The 23,225-nt window shown below is 58.7% G+C and overlaps 1 protein-coding gene across 2 annotated transcripts in view; it reads left to right on the top strand.

The window, feature by feature from the left end:
• The window catches only part of MACROD1 (mono-ADP ribosylhydrolase 1), a 151,897-nt gene that overhangs the window by 118,747 nt on the left and 9,925 nt on the right, over positions 1 to 23,225 (top strand). Inside the window, exon 4 of one of the 2 annotated variants that reach the window (XM_029206909.1) lies at positions 18,458 to 18,487. The exons of the other annotated variant lie outside the window; for it this stretch is intronic. Coding sequence (XP_029062742.1) covers positions 18,458 to 18,487 — 30 coding nt within the window. The remainder of the gene's footprint in view (positions 1 to 18,457; positions 18,488 to 23,225) is intronic. 2 annotated transcript variants of the gene reach the window in all.

Below are 23,225 nucleotides of genomic sequence, written 5' to 3'. Positions count from 1 at the left end.
TACAGAGCTATGGTCTCCGTCCCGCCTCCCCAGACCCCCATAGACGTGGGGGCCCTGGGGCTCTGTCTTCCCTCCATCGTGGCCCTCAGGAATTATGCATGTCTTCCTTCTCTTCTAAACTGAATCCCTTGAAGGAGGGACCCCTTTCCACCCCTGCCACCCCCATGCCAAGCACAGGGCTGGCACGAAGCAGACACTCACAGCCTCGGAGTGGAGTGGATGGTATGGATATAGCGGTTTGACAGGTTGCACTTAGATATCAAAGTATCTTCTTCATAATAGTGGTTTTAATGGCTGCATGATATTCCATTGAGCTGCTGTACCTGGTGGCTACACGCTGTTCAGGGAATATGGAGGTCCACCGTGCCAGGTGCCTTTTGGGTGCCAAAGACCAAAGGGAATCAGGCCTTACTGTACCCTGCCCTGGCAAAGCTGGAATCCAGCCGGGGCACGGCCACCTAAATAGCTTTGGCTTAGCGGGATCTTGCTGAAACAGACATCATTACCACGTGAGCCCTGGACACAGGGGCCAAGTCAACTGCAAGATCCGAGGATGGATTCCCAGGGGAGGTGGCTGTTGAGCTGGTCTTGGAAGGTAGGGAGGAATGTTCTTGGCAGACACTAGAAGCTCATTTCAGCTTGTTCTCAGGGGCTATGATGTGAAAGAGCCTGGCTGGGGTTTGTAGATCTGGAATTCTTGGTTGGAGCTGGGGGTTAGGAGTCAACGGGGACCATGGTGGAAGATGGGGTAACTGATGTCAGCCAGGCCAGGTATACGGGGCCTTGGACAAGCCTGGAGAGTCTGGCCTTTATCTTGGAAGGAGTAGGGTGCCAGGGAGGCTAAGTACGGCAGAGGCACTATTGGCTATGAGATTCAGAAAGATCCCTCGTTCATTCAACAAACACTTGCTGAGCCCCTGTGTGCTGTGGGGCTCCCTGAGGGCATGGGCTCGTGGGGCCCTGGCCCAGGAAGACTGAGCTCGTCTTCGAGCCAGGCAGTCACAGAGATGCTCTCAGCACGAGGCAGCACATGTCACGCAGGGACAATTTGTGGCTTCAGCCGTGGGCTCGCCAAGCTCCAGATCCCCAGCTCCCAGGGCGGCAGTAACCCAGGCAGTGTCCGGCATCCAGGTGCAGTGGGCTCTATGCTGGGCAGCCAAGGTCACGCTGGCCCTGCCTGCAGCACCCCGGCCTCCCCGCCATCTGCCCGCCTTCTTGGGAGTCCTCAGATGTGGATCCTGCTCACCACCTCGCCACTTACCCGCTGCTGACCCCGGGCACTGTTGCAGCCTCCCTGTTCCTTATCTTAATGGGGCCATCACAGACCTCCTAGGGCTGCTGTGACAGTCTGATGCGGCCACAGGAGGAAAAGTGCTTTGTATACTGTGAAGTGCGGCAGCAGCACGACTCACCGTGATTAGACTGTTGTCAGCCAAGGTTGTGCCACCCTTGGCCGTGCTTGGGCTTGTTCTGGGCTGGGGGCAGCAGAAGGGACCACCTGACTCAAGAGAGGGGTAGGGTCTGCCCCACTGGATGGTCAGTGGGCATCACCAGGGACCCCTTCGCCCCAGGCTTGCATCCAGGAATGAAGCCCCCTGAGGGAGTGGTCAGGGACCAGCACCGCTGAAAAGGCCAAGAGCTGCTGTTCAGAGGGCATGACCTTGGACTTCAGCCAGCTGCCCAAGAGTCAGAGGCTCAGCCTGCCCCGCAGGCCCCAGCCTGGACATCATCTCCAGGGAGGGTAGATCTCCAGCCCCTCACCTGGATCCAGAGAGCCTCCTAATGGACTTTCTGCCCCATCTGGGGGTTCTTGGTCTTGAAGATCACTGCCCTCCAAGATCCCCAGGGTCCACTGCATCTGGGGGTACCTGATTGGGGGGTACCCAGAGAATCGCAGTCACTGAACACCTGGCCATCCCAGACTGTGGTCTCCTGGCGACACCCAGGGGCGCCCTGATATGTTTCCATGAATCGGCGTGTGGCCTGTGGGTAGGCTGGCTGTGCACACCTGGCTGGGAACGACAGTTCTCACTGGAAAGTCCCAGCAGCTTCTCTGATCCAAGTCCTAACACCACCACGCTCTCTCTTTTGCCACTGTGCACTAAACCTTTCCATCCTGCACAGCACAGAGGGTTGGGGCTTCTCCCCATAAGCACAGGGTCAGAGTACAGGAGAGGCAGGGGTGGGCCCCAGGGCAGAATTTCAGGGACAGCAAGGCCCCAGCCCAGGCGGAAGTCCCAGAGAGGGTGCTCCAGGGAACAGGCACAGCAGGGACAAAGTTAGGTAGGACAAAGCCAGCAACTCCCGAGGACAGGTGCTGGGAGCAGTGGGGAATGGTGGCCTGGGGCAGCTGGCCTGGGAAGCCGCTGGCCTTGTCCGGGCATTGAATCAGGGGTCCCGCTTCCCTGCACTCTCCCACCTCTCCGGACCAAGCCAGCTCCTACTCACCTCTCAGCCCAGGGCTTGACCATCCTGTCCTTTGAGAGGCCTCCCTGAACCCATTTTACCCAGTTGGGTCACCTTGTTCTCTCTGATCCCTCAGCTTCTTGGTAGCACTTAGCTCAGTCTGTGATTATGCATGATTTGTATGACTCCATTTTTCATCTACTAGACCAAACTTTCACATCTCTGAAATCGGGGCGCGGCTGGCAGTGTGTCTTCTTCCTCAGTTGTACATGAAGCCGTGGTGAGACTCAGAATCGATGGAGCCCGTGTTCAGTGTCGTGTGTTTTGTTAGTGTCTGTCTCTCCCAGTAGCCTGTGAGCCCCTTGGGGGCACATCCTGGGCCTCTTGTGGTCCCCACGTGTCCCCAGCACCTGCTGCAGTGCCGGGCACCTGGGGAGAGCAATCAGGCGTTGCTGAGTGTCAGGCTGGGACAGCCCCGCAGGCAACGTGACAGAGCTGCCCAAGGCCAATCGTGATTCCTAAAACTGCCCCAAGATGATGGCTCCAGGGGTTCAGAGGGGCGTCAGACACACTTCCAGCTACTGGAGTATGGCAGGGTAGGGTCCTGGTGTGTTTGTATGAGTTGGGGGTGATGGGAGGTGAAGGATGGAGATCAGAATGGACAGATACCACATCCAGGCCCCTGGGAGGGTGGGGAGAAGTACGCCAGAGAGAGTTAGAGCCAGGCCTGGGGAGAGGCAGGACCATGCCACCCCAGGGACAAGGGTTCCCCACCAGCCCACCCTCCCCTGCCATGGCAGGACTGAGGCTGCTGTCCAGGCTTGTCTCTGATGGGCCCTCCTCTCCCTTGAGAACCTCCTCTTCCCCCCACAAATGACATCACCACCACCCCATCCCCCATCTCCTCCAGGCACCCGGGGCTGCCTCTTGCTCCCTCCCGCCCTCACCCACTCACTCCTAGGCCATTATTCCCAGAAGTGATGCTTCTGATGGTGATTTAAGCATTTCTTGACTCTGGCTATCATTCACCTGTTACACACATCCCAAGTCAAGCTCAGGAAGGGAGACCTGAATTGTGTCTTAAAGGACAGTCCAGGACTTCCCTGGTGGCGCAGTGGTTAAGGATCCACCTGCCCATGCAGGGGACACGGGTTCGGGCCCTGGTCCGGGAAGATCCCACACGCCACGGGGCAACTAAGCCCGTGCGCCACAACTACTGAGCCTGCGTGCCACAACTACTGAAGCCTGTGCGCCTAGAGCCTGTGCTCCACAGGCTCTAGGAGAAGCCACCGCAATGAGAAGCCCGCGCACCACAACGATGAGTAGCCCCCGCTTGCCGCAACTAGAGAAAACCCGCGTGCAGCAACAAAGACCCAATGCGGCCAAAAATTAATTAATTAATTATTTTAAAAAAAGGACAGTCCAAGTGGAGGGACCAGCCTGTGCCAAGGTACAGAGGGCCGGCTGGGGAGCAGCTTGTGGGCAGAGGGCTGTGGGAAGGAGAGTCAGAGGCGAGGCCAGAAGTACAGGCCTGATCGGGAAGGAAGTTGGAAGGAGGAAAACATCCCCAAGATGTTGGGGAGCCAGAGAGCACTGTCTGCCTGATTGCCCAAGGAGGTAGAAGGGGGGCAGGGTGGAGGGTGGTGGGGTGGAATATTCGGGGTTTTGAGGTTGGAGGCTCAGAAACTTCTGCTGGAGCCCGGCTTCCCCTCCACCCCCCACTGCCTCTCTGAGCCCCTGCAGACCTTCTTCTCAGGGCTCAGAACCCCACCTTCCTCCTCAGCGCCCCTCTCTCCCACCCCTGCCCCCCTCTGAGTTTAATGCCTTGGTCTCCACCACCACCCAGGGGCTCTTGAGGCCCGATGCCCTGTGTAGGCCACCTCCCCGGGGACTCAGGCAGTTCCTGGGCCCTTCCCCTTCGGTCCTCTCTGTCCCCCCAACAGGCTCCAACACCTCAGGGCAGCTGAAGCCACTGAAGATGGGGGTGGAGCAATGAGAATCTGCACACGGGGTGCCCTGAGCCTGGTGTCCTCCTCCTGAGTCCTGGTGGAGCAGAGCTGGGGTCCAGGGCTGGGGTTGGGTGGGGTCACGCAAGGCCCCTCCGCCTGCCTGGCCCAGGTGCAGCCAGGCCTGGCAGGTTCTGAGCTAAGGACACTTCTGAGACTGGGTGCTGGGAGGAGCCACAGATGAGGGGTGGGGAAGGAGGGGGAGGGCTCCAGTGACGGTGGGAGGATGGGGTTGCCCAGCAACCACCACGCTGCCTCTGCGAGGAGGGATCCTTAAAGAGCTGAGCAGAAAAGGCTGGACTTGGAGGGGCGGAGGCACAGCCTCGCGTACCAATGGCTGCCTGCCCACCCCCCCCACCCCCCCACCCCCCGCCTCCCCCTCCAGGAGTGGAGCTCCAGCTGGGAGGGTGGCCGGACTGGGAGGACCTGAGGCAGCTGGGCCTGGAACCACTGGGGTCCTATCTTGTCCTCACAGGACACAACCTGGGAGGGAGCAAGAAGGCCGCCCTGAGGCCCTCAGGACAAGGGACACCCTGGGCTCCCGGGCCGCAGGGCCTGGGACAGGAGGGAACTGGGACTCCTCAGCACCACCCCTGGCCCTGCCGCCAAAGGAGCTCTAGTTTTAGACCCAGATGAAACCGCCTCTTCCCAGCTGAGTGACCTTGAATGGGCCACCTCCCCAACCGCGTGTCCTGAGAGTCCCAGGGGGCCAGCTGCAGGACTGTCAGCCAGGGGCTGCCCAGAGAAGGTGGGCCTGACAAGGCTGTGTCTGGTGGGTGGAGTTTCTAAGGAAGTCCTTCCTGGTGTCTAACTTAAATTCCCTGCGCAGCAAAGGCTGGCCTCCTTTCCTCTGTCTTTTTTTTTTTTAAATAAATTTATTTATTTATTTTTTATTTTTAGCTGCGTTGGGTCTTTGTTGCTGTGCGCGGGCTTTCTCTAGTTGCGGCGAGCAGGGGCTGCTCTTCATTGTAGCGCACGGGCTTCTCACTGCGGTGGCTTCTCTTGTTGCGGAGCACGGGCTCTAGGCACGTGGGCCTTCAGTAGTTGTGGCACGTGGGCCCAGTAGTTGTGGCTCGCGGGCTCTAGAGCGCAGGCTCAGTAGTTGTGGCACACGGGCTTAGTTGCTCCGTGGCATGTGGGATCTTCCCGGACCAGGGCTCGAACCCGTGTCCCCTGCATTGGCAGGCGGATTCTTAACCACTGCGCCCCAGGGAAGCCCCTTTCCTCTGTCTTTATCGGAAGAAGGGAATGTCTCTTTGGTCTCAGTACCACACCTCATGTTCCAAAAGCAACAACTAGCGTGAGGATTCAGCTGTGTGGTCTTCTTCTAGTTCCTTTCCTTTTAGGGCCTCGGTTTCCCTGTCTATACACAGAGGGGCTGGACTAGCTCAAGGTGTGCCTCGCTGGGAGGCACCTCTGGACTTCTGCCGCCCTCTCAGAATCACTGGGAGAGCTCCCTCCCAGCTTCCTGCAGTGGTGGAAGACAGTGGGGGCAGGGGCATCAAGGGGGCCAGAGCCCTGCCATTTCCTCACACCAAGGTGCTCCTTCCATCGACTGGATTGAGCCACATTTGGAAGCCAATCCTATGCCCGATCCAATCCTGTCTCCCATGGTCCTCTAATTGGCCCCTGTGGGTTTAGCATCGCCTCTCTTCCTGGCCCTCCATCAACCCATCCTCGGCCACCACCATCCCTCCAGCCTCTACTTCCAGGTCCACTCCCTTCAATTTGCTCCCCCTCAGCTCTGAGGAGCTGCCTTCTAAAGTGCAAGCCTGACCCTGCCTCTCCCTCACTCTAGCACCTGCCATAATTCCCCACGGCCGTGGGAGAAGGCTCAGGGCCCCATGGGCCTGGCTACCCCTCTGCCCTCAACTCGGGCTCACTCCCCTCTGGACATTTCAACCAGATGGAGCTTAATCCACATCTGTTGAATGAATGAATGTCACCAAGAGCAGAGCTTCAGTGCCGGCCGTGCTGGCCTCTGGAGCACAGGAATGACCAAAGCAGACCAGGCCCTCTTCCACAGGCTGCCATGCTGGTAATAAACCAGCAAATAAATGAGAGGACGAGATCACTACAGGACCATGACGTGGCCTCTGAAGGAAATAAACAGGGTGATGGGGAACAGGGTGGAAGGCACTTCAGGGGAGGACTTTCAGTGGAGGTGACATTTTCATTGAAGACCTGAAGGATGAGCAGGAGACAGTTTGGAAAGAGATGGAAGAAGAGTGTGCCAGGCAGAGGGAGCAGTATGTGCAAAGGCCCTGGGGCATGAAAGAGCCAGACCTATCTGAGGAAGAGAAAGAAGCCCAGGAAAAAAAAAAAGAAGTCCAGGAAACTGGGGAGAATGGAGCATGTCATGCAGCCATGCATTTGTGGAGGGGAGTATGGATTTTATTCTAAGTGTTATAGGAAGCTATTTGAGAGTTTTAGGCAGGGAAGTGACATGATTTAATTTACATTTTAGGACGATCATCTGAACAACCACTTTGGAGAACAATTTGGCAATAACTAGTAGAGTTAAAGATGTGCAAATACCACAACCAGCAGTCTCACTGCCAGGCGTATAAGAGACAAATTCCAGCACGTGGGTTCACGGGCCGCATGCAAGATGCTACTGCAGCTGGGTTTGCAAGAGACAAAACTGGGCACACTTGACTGGTGGTCAGCGGGAGGACGGGTGGAAGAGTGTGGGACAGTCCCAGCCTGGAATATTACATAGCGGTGAAAGCAGACGGACCAGAGCAGCCTGGGCCTGCCGGGATAAGCCTCCCAAGCCCCACCGCAAAGGGTAGCAGCCAATCCCAGGAGTTCCACTTTATATAAAACTAAGACACGATGGGCTTCCCCGGTGGCACAGTGGTTGAGAGTCCACCTGCCAAATGCAGGAGACACAGGTTCGAGCCCTGGTCCGGGAAGATCCCACATGCCGCGGAGCAACTGAGCCCGTGTGCCACAACTACTAAAGCCCGCACGTCTAGAGCCCCTGCTCCACCACAAGAGAAACCACCGCAATGAGAAGCCCGCGCACTGCAACAAAGAGTAGACCCGCTCACCGCAACTAGAGAAAGCCCGCGCGCAGCAACGAAGACCCAGCGCAGTCAAAAATAAATAAATTAATTAAATAAATACACACACAAAAAATTAAAACACTAATACCTGGGTAATAGCCTGTTGAGGGGTATACATAGTAAAACTCTAAAGAAAATACGTGCCTGATTCAGGGTGGTGGGTTCCTCTGTGGGGGAGGGGAGGGAAAGGGAGGGGAGGACTTCACCTCTTCTATGGCATTTTATTTGTTGGGCTGTTGGTGGGTCAAGGGGCCGTGTGTGTGTGTGTGTGTGTGTGTGTGTGTGTGTGTGTTCAGTAGCAAAGGAGCCCTGGTTGCTGAAGAGGACAGAGTGGAAGGTGAGGGCCAGCAGTGGAGCTGCCCAGGTGGGAGGAGACGGTGGCTGGACCTCATGGGGAAGTTAGAAATGCAGCCCCAGACCTGCCCTGCTGTTCAGAACCTGCAGTCTTTCCTCCTCCCAGGCCGTCATTTATTTTGTGCTCCATTAGCCCCGGTTCTCTCCTTTCAGGAAGAAAACTGAAGCTCAGAGAGGGCAAGGGGCTGCCTGGGATCACCCAGCAAGCTGGGGGTAGAGGAACCTGTGACCCTTCCTTAGTGGTCAGGGGGCCTCTCCAGCTGGGGCTGAGCAGGGGGTCAAGGCTACCTGCAGGACACACCCACACCGTCCCGGGAGCAGTGGACAAGCAGCCTCTCCAGGCCCCTCCCCCAGAAGGGCCCTCGTCGTCCACTTTTCCACCCACCAGGGCTCCCTTGGGCCCCAGCCCCTCGTTCCTGCGTGGCTGGAGACTCTGCCCGCCCGGCTGGCTGGGGCCCAAGTCATCTCTTGGTAATTGGGTTTCAGGGATGTTTGTGGTTATGCTAATGGTGGGACGCTGAGCGCTGGGACCCCTGGCTCCTGGGGGAGGGGAGGCCCAGGCAGCAGCCAGGGTCCCACAGCACTGCAGACTCAGCACTGCCTCAGAAATCGGACGGCCTGATTCGAAGCCTGGCTCCCTTGAGCAAGTCATGCAACCTGTCTGAGCCTCTACTTCCTCATCTGTAAAGTGAGAAAAATAATAGTACCTGTCATTAGGCTCTCCAGGGAGGGAAGGGTAAAATGAAAGAATCCACTGAAAATACTTGGCCCAATGCCTGGCACAAAGAACTTGCTCGATAAATGTGTTATTAACTATTTTTTGTTTTTGTTTAAAGTCTAAAAGTTCCTCCAGGAAAATGTGAACGGGGGCTAGCCAAATCTGTGCAATGAGCTAATGGGTGACTCACTTTTCCTTTGCTTTTTATGTATATTATCCAATTTGGGGCAATGAACATGAATTTCTTGCAAAACAAAATACCAATATGTGGAAGGTGTCCAGGGGGCTTGGAGAATGGGATCCAAGAGTTTGGGGTCCAGCTTGGGGACCACCAGCTGGGAGGCTGGGTCTCCAGGGGCAGAGCCCAAGGAACCCAGGCAGGAGGGGACAAAGGAGGGGCCTAGGCCAGCAGGAACCGCAGCCAAGTCACCTGCTTTGAGCTTAAATGGCTGACTGGGCAGCTTTTGTAGGGAGAGGCATGGGGGTGGGATGCCCGAGGTAGACCAGGGAGGGGACTGCAGAACCAGAATGGATGTGCGTGAAGGGGCAGGAGTGAGGGAGGCCTATCTGAGGTTCAGGAGAGCAGAGGAAGGGGGGCCTGGCACAGGGCCAGTGGGAAGGAGGAGGCTGAGGGGGAGACTCTGGAAGAGGGAGCCCAGCTGGGTACAACTCCCAACAGATTTGGAGAATCTCAGGGCTCTGCTCAGAGAAGATGGAGTGAGGAGCTCGGTCCTGGAGGCAAAAAAGCCAAATCTGGCTAAGCAGGATGCTGAGTGGTCCAGGCTACAGAGTCAGATCAATGGGATTGAAATTCTCTCTCCACCACCCTCACTGTGTGGCCTCGGGCCAGGCGCTTATCTGAGCCTCAGTCTCCCCATCTGTAAAATGGAGCGGTGCATCCAGTAAGGTCCCCATGGCTCTCCCTAGGAGGCTGGTCAACAAACCTTGATGAGAAGAAGCTGCTGTCATCATTACTGTTGTTATTATTATTAATGCAGTCTGTCAGCAGGCTGATCTCACCCTTCTCCCTGGCTGACTGGGAAGAGCTGGGGACCCCAGCTCCTGCACCCAATGCCATCACGAAGCTCTATGACGCCGTAACAGTTTTTTTGGTTTTTTGGTATTTTTTGCGGTACGCGGGCCTCTCACTGCTGTGGCCTCTCCTGTTGCAGAGCACAGGCTCCGGACGCGCAGGCTCAGCGGCCATGGCTCACGGGCCCAGCCGCTCCGCGGCATGTGGGATCTTCCCGGACCGGGGCACGAACCCGCGTCCCCTGCATCGGCAGGCGGACTCTCAACCACTGTGCCACCAGGGAAGCCCTGCCGTAACAGTTTTAGAGGCATTTTAAACTTTATCATCCATGCCCCAAAGGCCTTCACTTAACTGACCTCCCCACCCCACAGATGAGGAAACTCAGGCCCCAGGGAGTGGAGCAGCTGGCCCAAGGTCACAGCTGAGGGTTACAGGACCAGACCTTGCAAAGCACGAGGACATTGGCTCCTCCGATAAGGGCTGTGGCCTTGGGCAAGTCACTTTGCCTCTCTGGGCCTCAGTTTCCCCATCTGTAAACAGGGCGGGAAGGGGTGTGTGTACACACGTATACACATGTTGAGCTGATCAGCAGAGGTCTGATAGCCTTGCCCCCTATGAGGGCCCCCCAAGCCTGGGGAATGTCTAGTTAAGCCTCACACTTTCCACCAGGCAGCCTCACCTCACAGGACAGTGACCTTGGCCTGGGGGACAGAGCTTGTCAAACACGGCAACTGCTCTTGCAGCTTGAGATGCCTTTGAAGCCTCTTGTTTTCTCTTCAGAAATTAAGCACATTTCACATTTTATTCCATCTGTGGGATGTTTCTAATCTAAAACATGTTTTAAACGGCTCGCCCTCAAGTAATGTGGACACCCACTGCAGGCCCGTGGGAACTCGGGGAGGAAACGGTGAGGACTTCATGGAAACAAAGCCCACTCCCCCAAACCCCCCGTGGGGCTGGGGCCACCATTCCATTCCATCGCGCGGGCCGTCAGTCAGTCGTCACCTCATAGGTGCCGGGCGCTGTGCTAGACTCTGGGACACAGGGGAGCAGTGGGGGCTCAGCCAGGCAGAGGCAGGCCAGGAATGGGGCAGGTGCAGTGGAATGGTAGGGGCTGTTTGGGGATGCACAGACACTGGGGGAGAACCAAGGAGGAGGTCTGGGAAGGGATCACCTGGAAAGTGCAGTAGCCCCCTGGTCCCCCTCCTGCCCCCTTTGCCCTCTGACCTTCTCTCCTGCTTCTCTCCCCGACTCACTCTGCCTCAGCCACAGTGGCTCCTGGCTGTGCTTCAAACCCACCAGGCGGGCTCCTGCCTCAGGGCCTTTGCACAGGCCAGCCCCTGCCTGGCCTGTGCTCCTCACAAATAGCTTCCTTTTCAGCGGGTCCTCGACTCCTTCTAGGTGAGCCCCTACCCACCTGCTTGCCACCCTCTCCTCCCTTCTATCCACTTCACAGCCTCTGGTGCTAACGGTAATTCTTGTTCAAGTTTATCTGGCTGTTTCTGGACTGTCTCCCTGCCTGATGGTGAGATCTGTGCCAGCAGGGCCTTGCTGGTCTGTGTCCCAGAGCCTGGCACATACAGGGGTTGGATGCGCCTTTGTCAAATGATAGAAAGCTGAGATCTGGCCTTACAGGGGAGGGTGGAGGAAAGGGGCTAGGGAGAGGGGCTGGGTGATTTGGGGGAGCAGTCCCCCCACCCCAAGCCTGGCCGGCAGCCTCTCAGGCCTTGGAGGCCAGGATGAGGCCACGTGGCAGCCGCAGCCTCTGGAAACACCCGCAGGGGTTGTGCCTCTGCACAGTCACTGCTGTGCCCGCTCACCCAGCTTCTCCCTGGCCCAGTAACCTGCTCAGCGCTTTCCTCGGGTCACCGAGTCTCCTCTGTGGTGGCCCACATGGCCCACTGCCCCCTCCTTGGCACTCCCCCACCCGGGCTGGAGGAGTTAATCCCTGCCAGGGAGAAGCCTAGGCAGCTCCTACAACACCTCCTGTCACTGCCCTTGAACCAGTCCTGTCACCTGCATGGCCCCCACCCCAGATCCTGCCTCTTAGGGCCCCCCCAGGTGGGCTCTTCTGTGAGGCGTGGTGGATGAGAGCCTCTCCTTCAGAGCCAGGGGACCCCATGTGGCCTGGCTGAGTGACTCTGGGCACAATCGTAACCTGTCAGGTTTGTTCGGTGTATTGTTAGTGGGTGCCTGCTGTGTACTGGGCTCTGTGCTGGGCGCTGGGGACGCGCTGTGGACGAGACACTCAGGGCTTGGGGGGGGTAGGGTAGCAAAGTAGACGCTCAGCTGGGAGGTGAGGATGCTGGAGGCAGTGATTCATGGCCCGTGGTAGGGTGTAGCGGGAGACCAGCTCCAGACACTGCTGGCTCTCAGGGCCGGAGATGGTGAGGGTCTCCTCCAGGCAGGGGACAAGCCCATGCAAAGGCCCTGGGGCCGGAGGAAATGGGGCAAGTCTGAGGACCTGGAGTGTGGCTGAGGGATAGATGGGGGGGAGAGAGGACAGAGATAAGGTGATGAGTCAGCAGGGTCCTGGGCCTGGGGTATGGGAGCAGCTTGTTCTTTATCCTGAGAGCAAAAGGGGGCTTTGGACCTTTAACCAGGAAGCTGGGAGTAACATAGGAGATGTTCATATTTGCATAGTGAGAAGATCCTTCTCCATGGCTCGGCTCTCTCATCTGTAAAATGGGTTAGTAATAGTGTCTTCCACACAAGGTCAGGATTAAATGAGCTCATGCAAGTACAGGGCTTACCTGGCCCAGGCCCAGGCCCTTCTGCCACTGTGGGCCCTTCCTCTACAAAAATAAAAGTTAATTGTATGACTTTGTTGGCATAAAGACAAATTTCTTAACATTTTATATATATTATATATTTGATATATACTTAAAATTATATGTAACTTTTGTTTTCAACCTAGAAGTTCACTTTTTCTTCTGATTTTAAAAGAAATTAGGGACTTCCCTGGTGGCACAGTGGTTAAGACTCCACGCTCCCCATTCAGGGGGCCGAGGTGCAATCCCTGGTCAAGGAACTAGATCCCACATGTGTGCTGCAACTAAGAGTTTGCATGCCTCAACTAAGAGTCTGCATGCTGCAACTAAGAAGTCCACATGCCGCAACTATGAGTTCACATGCCTCAACTAAGGAGTCCATGTGCCGCAACAAAGGAGTGGGCGAGCCGCAACTAAGGAGCCCACCTGCCGCAACTAAGACCTGGCACAACCAAATAAATAAATAAATATAAAAAATAAAATAAAAAGCACAAAAATACATACATACATAAAAAGAAATAAATAAAAGAAATTACGTTTTCGTGGTCCCTAAAAGTATTATGGGCCCCAGGTACATGCCTACCTACTCCCTGCCTGGGCCCTCAAAGTGGGGGCTACTCTTCTGTTTAGGTGCTGCCTGGCAGGGCAGGAGGGGGCGTGCAGTGGGAGCAACCAGAAAAGGAAGAGGAGGGAATTCCCCGGCAGTCCAGTCGTTAGGACTCAGCGCTCTCGCTGCCAACGGCCTGGGTTTGATCCCTGGTTGGGAACTAAGATCCAGCATGCTGCGAGGGTGTGGCTCCAAAAGAAAAGAAGAGGAAGATGTATCTGTGTGTCCCCCTCCCCTCCGCCCTCTCCCCTCGCCTCCCCCTCCCTCCATCCCTGTTCTGCTGCTGCCCTGGTTCAACCACATTCTGGCCCCTTTGATCCTCCCTGGGCCTGTGGAGAGTCAGGCAAAGCTGACCTTGTCCTTCCCCAGCATAGGCACCCCTGTGGCCCCCTGACCAGGGAAACGCTCAGACTTATTTCCCTGCATGTCCTTCCTTCCCTCCAAGGTGTGCTGCCGCCTCCTCTGTGAAGCCCCCAGACTCCAGGCTGCTCCAGCTCTGGTACCTTCCTCACCTGGACATTTACACATTCTCCTTGACTCAACTTGGGTACCCTTGGTGGCCCCTGGCACACAGTTGGCACCCAAGTAAAATGTTTTTTTTTATCATGTCGTATATTACATCCCTAGTACTTATTTTTTTTAAACAAATTTTTTTTAATTTATTCATTTAGTTTTGGCTGCGTTGGGTCTTCATTGCTGCACGCGGGCTTTCTCTAGTTGCAGTTAGCAGGGCTACTCTTCATTGCAGTGCGCGGGCTTCTCATTGCGGTGGCTTCTCTTGTTGCAGAGCATGGGCTTTAGGCGCGCGGGCTTCAGTAGTTGTGGCAGGTGGGCTCAGTAGTTGTGGCTGGTGGGCTCTAGAGAGCAGGCTCAGTAGTTGTGGTGCAGGGGCTTAGTTGCTCCACAGCATGTGGGATCTTCCTGGAACAGGGCTTGAACCAGTGTCCCCTGCATTGGCAGGCGGATTCTTATCCACTGCACCACCAGGGAAGTCCCCCTAGTACTTATTTATCTTTATTTATTTATTTATTTATTTTTGGCTGCGTTGGGTCTTCATTGCAGTGCACGGGCTTCTCATTGTGGTGGCTTCTCTGGTTGCGGAGCACGGGCTTTAGGGTGTATGGGCTTCAGTAGTTGTGGCATGTGGGCTCAGTAGTTATGGTGCACAGGCTTAGTTGCTCCATGGCGTGTGGGATCTTCCCGGACCAGGGATCGAACCCATGTCCCCTGCATCGGCAGGCGGATTCTTAACCACTGAGCCACCAGGGAAGCCCCCAATTAAAATGTTTTGTGCAGAGAGTGACAGAGGGGCCGCTGGGTCCCCTGAAGTGACAGTGGCCAAGCACTCTGGGTCTGGCCCTCTCCCTTTCACCAGGCAGTGGCCACATTCCAGCCCCTGAACTGGGCCGGGAGCTGGGGCACAAACTGGGAAGCGGCTCTCCCCCACCCACAGGACAACAGGTGCTGGGAGTCGGGGGAGGGGCTTCCCCCCCCAGGTGCCCCAGGCCTGAAAAGGTGCAGAGTAGGCAAAGGAGAAATGGGGGTCGGAGGACTGCACTGCATGAGCAGCAGTGTGGGGGCAGGGAAGGGCTGGCAGAGTGTGTGAGAGGCGGGAAGCAATGCCCCCAGCACACCCCAGCCCCAGCCCCTGGCCTGGTGGGCCGCTGTCAGCGGACAGAGGATTTGGCAGTGACTGGGGTGCACCTCATTTCCACCCCAAGGTCACAGGCGCAGCACTGAGGCTCCTAGCCAGTTAATCGTGTCCAACAGAGCACGGCACAGGCACGTCCATGGGCAGGGGCCGCGGCAGGGCTGGACCACCTCGCCCTGCATGGGGGCCGACAAGCCAACTCAGATGGCAGGCGTCGGACCAGGCATCTCACAGCCCCGGAGGTGCACACTCTGGCCCAGGAGCCTATGCCCGCCACAAGCCCCGCTCAAAACCTAGGGCCAGGCATGGGTCCCCCCTCACAAGCTTGATGACCCTGCTTTGCTGGGGCAGGTTTGGGTCCTTTGGGTGGGGCTGTGTTACAGACTCTGGTTTGGACCTGAGGTCCAGTGATAGTCCACATCTTGCTCGCCCATCACCCCGCCTCAGCCAGGAGGCCCTTTCAGACAGAGGGAGGGTGCAGGGGTTAAGAAAATGGGTGTGGGGCTTCCCTGGTGGCGCAGTGGTTGAGAGTCCGCCTGCCGATGCAGGGGACGCGGGTTCGTGCCCCGGTCCGGGAAGATCCCACGTGCTGCAGAGCGGCTGGGCCCGTGAGCCATGGCCGCTGAGCCTGCGCGTCCGGAGCCTGTGCTCCGCAACGGGAGAGGCCACAACAGTGAGAGGCCCGCGTACCGCAAAAAAAAAAAAAAAGAAAGAAAATGGGTGTGACAACCAGCCATCCTGGTTCAAACCCCTTTCCTCCCCTCACCAGTCACGCCGTGAGCCTCAGTTTCCTCATTGGAAAAATAGACTAATGACCAGTTGTGATTTAGAGCCTCAAACCAAACTGAGGGGAGCATGGGGGCGGCGGGGGCAGAAAGGGGAGGAGCGTGCGGGTGAGGTGAGGTGGGAAGGGCCAGCCTGGGCTGGGGAGCAGGAAGGCCTGAAACTGCCCTGCTTTGGATGGGAGGCTGGGCGGTACACCCAGGGGACTGCCTGTGGTATCTTTGGTACTGCTCCCCATTTTCCGTGTTCCCCCCAAGCCTCCAGGCCATCCTCCCAACTGTGAGTGCCTCGGGAAGCCCTATGGGGGCACCATGCGACCAGGTGTCCAGGCCCCTGGGGAGAGGGCCAGACAAGGGCCTAAGGGAAAGAGGAGCAGGAGAACGGGCTCTAGACCACCAGATTGCAGCCCTTCCCCCTGAGCCCCACCAGGGGGCTGCCGGGCATGGTGGACTCGGGGAAGGGGACACTGCAGACCGGCCTCCTGGGATACCTGCTGAACCTGGGGACAGGCAGGTGACCAGGTCCTCCATGCAGCTTGAGTCTGAGCCCCCAGTGCTGGGCCACACCTCCCTCTCCCACCTGTGGCAGGTAATGCCACCTGGCTACCTGGTCCCCCCTTCCCCCAGCTCAGCCTCTGCCCCAGGCTCACCTCCCTCCTCAGCCCCTGGATGAGACATCGGGCCAATCCACCCCAGTCCCCTCACCCGGGCAGGGCCACACTCGGTGGGGTTTAGGGGGTGCAGGGCAGGTGGCTGTTGGCATCTCCTTCCAAAGGGACCTGCAAAACAGCAGGTCGGAGCCCCTCCCCTCCCGCCCCTTTGAGGCTCGCTGCCAGTACGTTTGACACTGAGCTCTCCACCAGCGGGAGCGGCCGGTGTTAATTAAGAGAGAGAGGTGACGGGGGGGAGGCAGGGAAGGGCCGTGGAGGGCAGCTTCCGACAGCCGCCAGGACTGCTGTGGGAGCCAAGGGGGCCGGGAGCTGGACCCGCAACGACCTAAGACGCCTGGGTCTCCCGCGCTGGCTCCAGGGCAGAGCTCTCCAGACGTCCGACCCCTCATCTTTGCAGCCAACCTGCTGGGGTGGGAGGAGGGTCAAGAGTGCATCCAAGGGGCCTACTGTGTGCTCTGCCTGATGTGGAGGAGGCAGGCCCCAGCCCTGGGGGGCGGGGGGGAGGGGGGCAGGGGAAGCCTCCCTCCAACAGTCCCTCAGCAGTCTGCTTCGAGGTTGGCCTGCTTTGTGGCTTGGCTTTGGAGTCAGACAGACCCCGTTCCAATCCTGCTGCCGCGCAGCTCAACCTCTGAGCTTTGGTTTTCTTACCTGTAAAGTGGGAGCGATGGCACTGCCCTTGTGGCTTTGTTATGACAGTAAATGGGGTCAGTCTGTGCCCGGCAAACAGCCTCGCTCGGTCATTGGCAACGTGCCCAGCCCCCAGCGGCCTGCCACGTCTGCTGGGTGTCCCGCGTGGTCCACCTCCTGCTCGCGCTCTCCCCCGGGGCTCCAGCTCTGGCTGCCTCCCCTGCCTGCTCAGCCCGCCTCCGCCCACATTCCCCGCGGCCCCCCAGCACTGCTCTGGGAGCGCCTAGCCGCTCCTCACCTCTCCATCTTAATTAGCTGCTTGTATTAATCTTGCAAGTAACGTGGCAAGTTGCAGCCCTGGGTTTTCAGGCTGTGGAATTAATTATTCCCCAAGCGAAGAGCTGTCAGCTCTGGGAGACCAGCCACTCAGAGCCACCTGACACCGTTTAGCAGCGTCCACAGCTTCCGCAGAGCACCCCGGGGCCCACGGCCGGGCCAGCTTGGAAATGGCCCCCATTCCTGGCCTGGGCTCTTTTCCGTGTCCCCCTCTTACAGAGGGGCTGCAACAGGACCTGAGAAGGCAGGGAGGGATGCCACAGCGGTGTCGGAGCTGAAGGCCCCGCCTGGGAGCCAGGACCCTGGGGCCAGAGGGGCTGAGGCACAGCTGACCCATCTCCCCACCGGGCGACACCTGGGCCTGGGGAACGCACCTGCCCTGTCTCGCCCATCACTTGCACTCATTAGCATCAGTGCTTCACACAAGGCGGCTGTGTGGCCGGAAGCTGGAGCCCAGGCTGGGAGGGGGCGCCGACCCGCACAGCCCCCACATTCTGATGGAGAGGCTGCCAGCCTCACTTTGCCCCTGCGTCGGCCCCGTGGGGGGGCTGGAGAGGGCAGCTGGCCAGGCAGAGCGAGACGGACGGGGCAGCCGCGGCAGCTGGCGGTCCAGCTCTGGTCGAGGGTGCGGGGCACCAGGGGCCGGTGCAGCTGAGGAGCCCTCTCTCTTCCTTGACCTTCACAAGTCACCCATCTGTTCCAGTCCGGTTCCAGTCCCAGTGCCCTGGGCCCTTCCTGCGCTGCCCTGGGTGGGGTCCTGACCTCGCACATGAGTGCTGTCGTCCATGAGGCTCCCAGCCCTAGTTCATAATCTTCATTCCCCGGGGGCACTTTCCATGGCTGCAGCGATGCAGTTTGCTCCCAGTGGCTGCAGCTGTGTCTCCCACAGTCTGTGAGCTCCACATCTCTGCACCAGGCCTGGCACAGAGGGGCTCGGGAGACCCTGTGGGAAGAAAGAATGAGTGAGGGACTTCCCTGGCAGTCCAGTGGTTAAGACTCAGTGCTCCCAATGCAGGGGATGCGGGTTCGATCCCTGGTCGGGGAACTTAGATCCCGCATGCTGCACTGTGCAGCCAAAAAAAAAAAAAAGGAAGAAAGAACGAGTGAATGAAGGATGCGTGCGGCCAAGGGTCGTCTGCCACTCTAGATCGCACGTGCAGCTGCTTCCGGGGTGAGCGGACCCGACCCTGGTGCCTCCCAATCCCACCGCAGTACCAACCCCAGGCCCACTGGGAGCCTCAGCGGAAGAGGAAGTCCCAGCCCCTTCCGCCTCCTGGTTATCTGCCCCTGCTTCAGGGACCCTGTGCCCAGGGACCCGGGCTGGCCCTCAGGCCTGGCTGGCAGCCCCCCGTCGCCCCCTCCGCGCAGCTGCGTGCTCCACCAACCTCTCCCCGACTGACCGCCTTCGTCTTTCTCTCTTGCAGCCAACAGCTCCCTGCTCGGAGGCGGCGGTGGTGAGTACACCCTTCCTGCGGCCTGGGGGTTGTCTGGGGGTCTGCTTCTCTCCTCCTGGCCCCTTCACCCGCGGAGCCCAGCTGGCTGCCATGCGCCTTCCCCGCAGCGTTCCCCTCGTCCCCATGGTGCGCCGTTCCCATTTCTCCATCTCTGCCCTTCTTTACCGCCTCCCACCCCCTCGGCCTTGCCCGGCCTCGTCCTCACTGTGGATGAAGCCGGACACCTGGCTGGCAGGCCCGGCTGCTTCAGCACTGGGTGACTGGGGTAGGTCCCGACCCTCTGAGCAGAGGCCTCCTGGTCTGTAACTGGGGGCTGGAGGGCCCCCTGAGGTTTCAAAGGGACTGGGCCTGGGCCTGGGACCGGGTCGTTGTGGGGCCGGGGCACAGGTGTGGTGGGGAAAGCCCAGCCCTGCCCCTGACGCCCACAGGCCCTCGGCCAGCCCTGTGCCCCTTTGGCCTCAGTTTCGCCACCTGCGAGGGCAAAATTAGCGTCTCTGCTCTGCCCTGCAACCTCGCAGGGCGGCTCTGCCGTCAGGACAAGTTCTCATCGAGTCAGGGGGAGCTCCGCCAACAGTTAAGCCCACGAGAATGCATGTGTGTTCACTGTTGTCAAAGACCACCAGGAGGCAGGGGTTCCGGCAGGCCAGGTGGGCAGGGCGTTGGAAGTCAGCGTGGGCCCGGCCCCCAGGGACGCAGGGCAAGGTCAGCAGGTGCCGGCAGGGAGGGGCGGGGCAACAGTCCCTATGGCCCCGGTGCCCGGCCAGCCCGTGCCGGGCTGGCCACACCAGCCGCTCGGCCCCAGCCCCTCACCCCCCAGCTGGCGGGGCTGCCCGCGGTCCGTGCAGGCAGCAGTACGATTGGTGAGCTAGGGTCAGGGGTTAATGCGCCGTCGGATAAATCCCAGGGTGTGCTTACGGCAGTGGTGGCGAGGCCCAGGCCAGGTTTTAAAAGGGGAAAAATAAAAGGGGCCTCGAAGGTCAGGAATAAATAAGAGCGGCGTTAAGAGCTGTTGATGACCGGCCAGGATGCGGGATGGGGGGGGCGCAGGGAGCCTGTTTGTGTTTAGAGATGCTTTCCCTCCCTCCCTCCCTCCCTCCCCTGCTTCTCCTCCAGCTTCCCTGTGGAGGTCACAGCTACCCTGGCGGCCTCACAGAATGAGGTGGATTCACTGGGGACTGGGGGTCTAGGACCCTCTTCTGAGCCAAGTGCCTGGACACATCTGCCGGGCACCAGAGGAGCCTGGTCCCTGCTTCCTCAAGCTCGCAGTGCAGACAGGAGCACCAGCACGACACAGGGTGGTCTGTGCAATAGGGGGGCTGGGGGCGGAGTGAGGAGTACAGGCTCAGTGTCCAGGCTTGGGGACCAGGGAGGCTCCTGCAGGAGGTGGCGCCTCCACTGGGACCCAAGGGATGGGTAGAAGGCAGCCGGTGAAGAGCAGTGGGAAGGGTGTGCTGGGCAGAGGGAACAGCACAGGTGAAGCCTGGAGTGAGGGAGAGCGTGGGGCATTTGGGGAGACTCCGAGGACTGGAGTGGTCGGAGCCCAGCCAGGAGGAGGGGAGATGGGAGAGGACTCAGGGGCCTCAGAGACCACGTGAGGAGCTGGATTTTTAGCCGTTCAGTTAGGAAGACAAAGGATCACAGAAAGGTGTGGGACTTGTAAGTCCTAAGTCAGGTCATCACCCTTCTTCTGCTCAAAATTCTGCCAGGGCTCTCACCTCACCTCCTTCCTACGGCCCACGGGGTCTCCAGGCACCTGTCAGACCGCCTGGCCCTCTCCACTCTGTGTCAGCCACGCTGACCTCCCTGCAGTTCCTGGAACAGACCTGGCCCGCTCCTGCCTCAGGGCCTTTGCTCTGGCTCTTCCCTCTGCCCCGAATGCTCTTCCGCAGAGAGCCGTGTGGCTGCTCCCTTCACCTCCTACAAGTGTTTACTTGCGTGCCATCTACTCGGTGAGGCCCACTCTGACCCCTGGAAATTGCAGCTCCCTGCCCCTGCCCCACCTCCCCAGGCCTCTCACACTGCTCTAGTTTTTATTTTCCTCCAAGCACCTCTCTCCTAATGTGCTATGTAATTTACTTGTTGATTATGTTCATTGTTTATTGTCTGTCTCCCCACTGAGAACAATAGCTCCAGAAGGCATGACTGTATCTCCAGCACTTAGGACTGGGGCTGGTGCATACAGTCGGTGCTCAATAAATGGTTGATAAATGAATGAATGAACTACAGGCAAAGGCAGGGACGGCCTTACATGTCAAGCAAAGGACTTGATGACGAGGGCAATGGGAGCCACTGAGGCTTCAGGCAGGGCAGGGAGTGGCTCATAGATGGCCTGGTGACCTCACTCTGGGAGGTCAAAGGACAGCTGCTCTGGCCAGATTGAGGGGGGAGGCCCAGTGGCGTCCCCCTAGCTCCCTTTCCTGCAGCACTGAGGGTGAGAGGAGGCTGGAGCAGGCCCCAAGTGCAGCCTGACCGACGCAGAGATGGATGGGGTGGGCCAGGACCCAGGAGGAAGTGGGCCCGGAGTCCAGCCTTTTAATGCCAGCTGAGATTTATGGAGCCGCCGCCAGTGCTCACGGGGGCTGCCACTCTGCTAATGTGACCGGAACCAGGCGGAGGTGGCAGGGAGGGGACAGGGGATAGGGAGAGGCTGGGGCTTGTGGGGGCCTGGCGCCCACCTGGGATGGGAATGGAAACAGGCGCCGGGCCCCCGGGATGTCCTCTGCTCTCACATCTGCCACCTGTACCCTCTACCGCCCCCTGGCCCATCCAGCCTTAACGCCCTGACCTGCCAGGAGGGAGGACACAGGCAGGGGCAGCCTGGGACTGGGGGGTCTGGGTCCCCATCTAACTCTGCCCGGACAGACCCTGGTCCTCCCAGGTGCCCTCTTCTCCCAAGTCCAGCCCTGCAGGGGTTCAGGCCTCTACCCACCCCCAACTTCCCATCACCACCCATTTACCTATCCAGCAACCACCCATGCCTTTAACAAGCACTGGTCCCGTTCAGCCTGCCCTGGCCACTCTGTTGAAAACTCCCCCAGCCAGCCCGGCCCTCCGTGCTGATCCTCTACCCTGCCCTGTGCCTGTCCCCGGAGCATGGACGCCCTTTCAACATGCTTGTGTTTCATGCTTATTTTTACTGCCTTTCTCCCCACTAGAACATACTCTCCCCAGGAACAGGGTTCAGGGGATTCCAAGCCCCTAGATCAGCCTTTATGGGGTGGTTAGTTGTACCCCTGTGTGCTGGGTGTGCCCTAGGAGCTGGGGACTAACAGCCTGCCCCGGGGTTCTCATACAATCCTGTTGGGGGAGGGCAGCTATCAGTTCAGAAAGGAGCTCTTAAAGGGGGGGGCTGAGGCTGGCCTGCAGGGCTTTGGTGCAGGGAACCACAGTGTTTACAGCAAGTATGTAGGGGAGTCTTCTGTCACCCTAAACTTCAGTGGGAACCCCCAGGGGCCGCTGGGGCCAAAAGGACTTAACCCAAAGGGTCCAGGGCCCCTGGGCCTGCCTCACTGGGGTTGGGCACCCACCAGGCCCTGAGGCCAAGGTAGGTGGTCTGATAACACAGTGAAGGCCCCCCACTCCCCATTCCTTCCCAGCACTCTTTCTGAGTGTGTGTGTATATGGAGCCGGGATGGACACCTGTGTCAAACCCTGGGACTCAGGACTTGACCCTGCCCTCAAAGAGATCCATTTTGGTAGAAGTCTTCCCAACAGAGGGGGCATTTGACTTGGGCCCCGAAGACTGCATAGGAGTTCGTCGGGTACAGAGGGATGGAGAGGCCCACCAGGTAGAGAGCCCAGTGTCTGCAGTGGGGAGACCTGACAGGGCTGGGGCAGCTACCTAGCGAGACCCTCAGGCCTGGGGACTGCCAGGCCCACTCCTGCTCCCGCCTCCTTCCTGGAGAGCCTTTTACTGGCTCGATAAAAAATTTTTGTGAACAAACACTCTCCTATTGTATGGTAGGAAGGGAGGCGGGCCCTAAATCAGGCTGGGAATCGACAGGGCCCTGACGCGTGTCTCTCCTGTTTATTGGGACTGAAATGTTTACTCGGCGATAAGGAGCCAGCCTTCTGGTGGAGATTTGTGCACTCTTTTTCAATTACCCCTCGTCTTTCTCTGCCACTTTCGCACTAAAGGGATAATAAATGTATCAGAGCGTTTCAATTATTCATCTAAATCATGACTGCGCCTGCCACGGCCAAGCTTTAGTGACAGATTAATTCAGGGCCGCCTTCCTCTGCTTGCAGCGGCCATCTCTGCTCCCGCCTGTCCAGAGCCCCGAGGGCCAGCCCGAGGGGTGGGCGGCTGGGGTCAGGCAGGTCCCTGGCAGGGGCAGGGCAGGATGGAGCCCCGTCCACACACAGCCACTGCCAAGGACCCTCCCGTCCGGAGGTCAGTGGGCCCACCCAAACCTGCAGGTCTGTGAGGGCGCAGCCACCCTGCCCTCCTGCTTATCGGCTCTGCACGCCCTCCTCCCTATGCCCACACTGCAAGTCCATGTGTGTGTCCCTTACACTGCAGGGTCCCAGGCATCTCACACCAGGGAGAAGCCAGAGGTGGCTCGCTCCCGGCATAGCCCTCTCCTGGCACAGGGCCTTTGCACATGCTGCTCCTGTGCCCGCCCACCACACCTTCCCACCTAGTTATCTCCATGTCAGGGCAGCCCCTCCCACCAGCAGCCCCCCAACATACACACACACACACACACACACACACACACACACACACACACACACA

This window comes from Monodon monoceros, unplaced genomic scaffold, assembly GCF_005190385.1.
Source record: "Monodon monoceros isolate NGI ecotype Baffin Bay Population unplaced genomic scaffold, NGI_Narwhal_1 Super_Scaffold_7, whole genome shotgun sequence".
NCBI classification, from domain to species: domain Eukaryota; kingdom Metazoa; phylum Chordata; class Mammalia; order Artiodactyla; family Monodontidae; genus Monodon; species Monodon monoceros.
The sequence above is the reverse complement of the archived record's forward strand: the minus strand, read 5'-3'. Positions and strand labels throughout refer to the sequence as shown.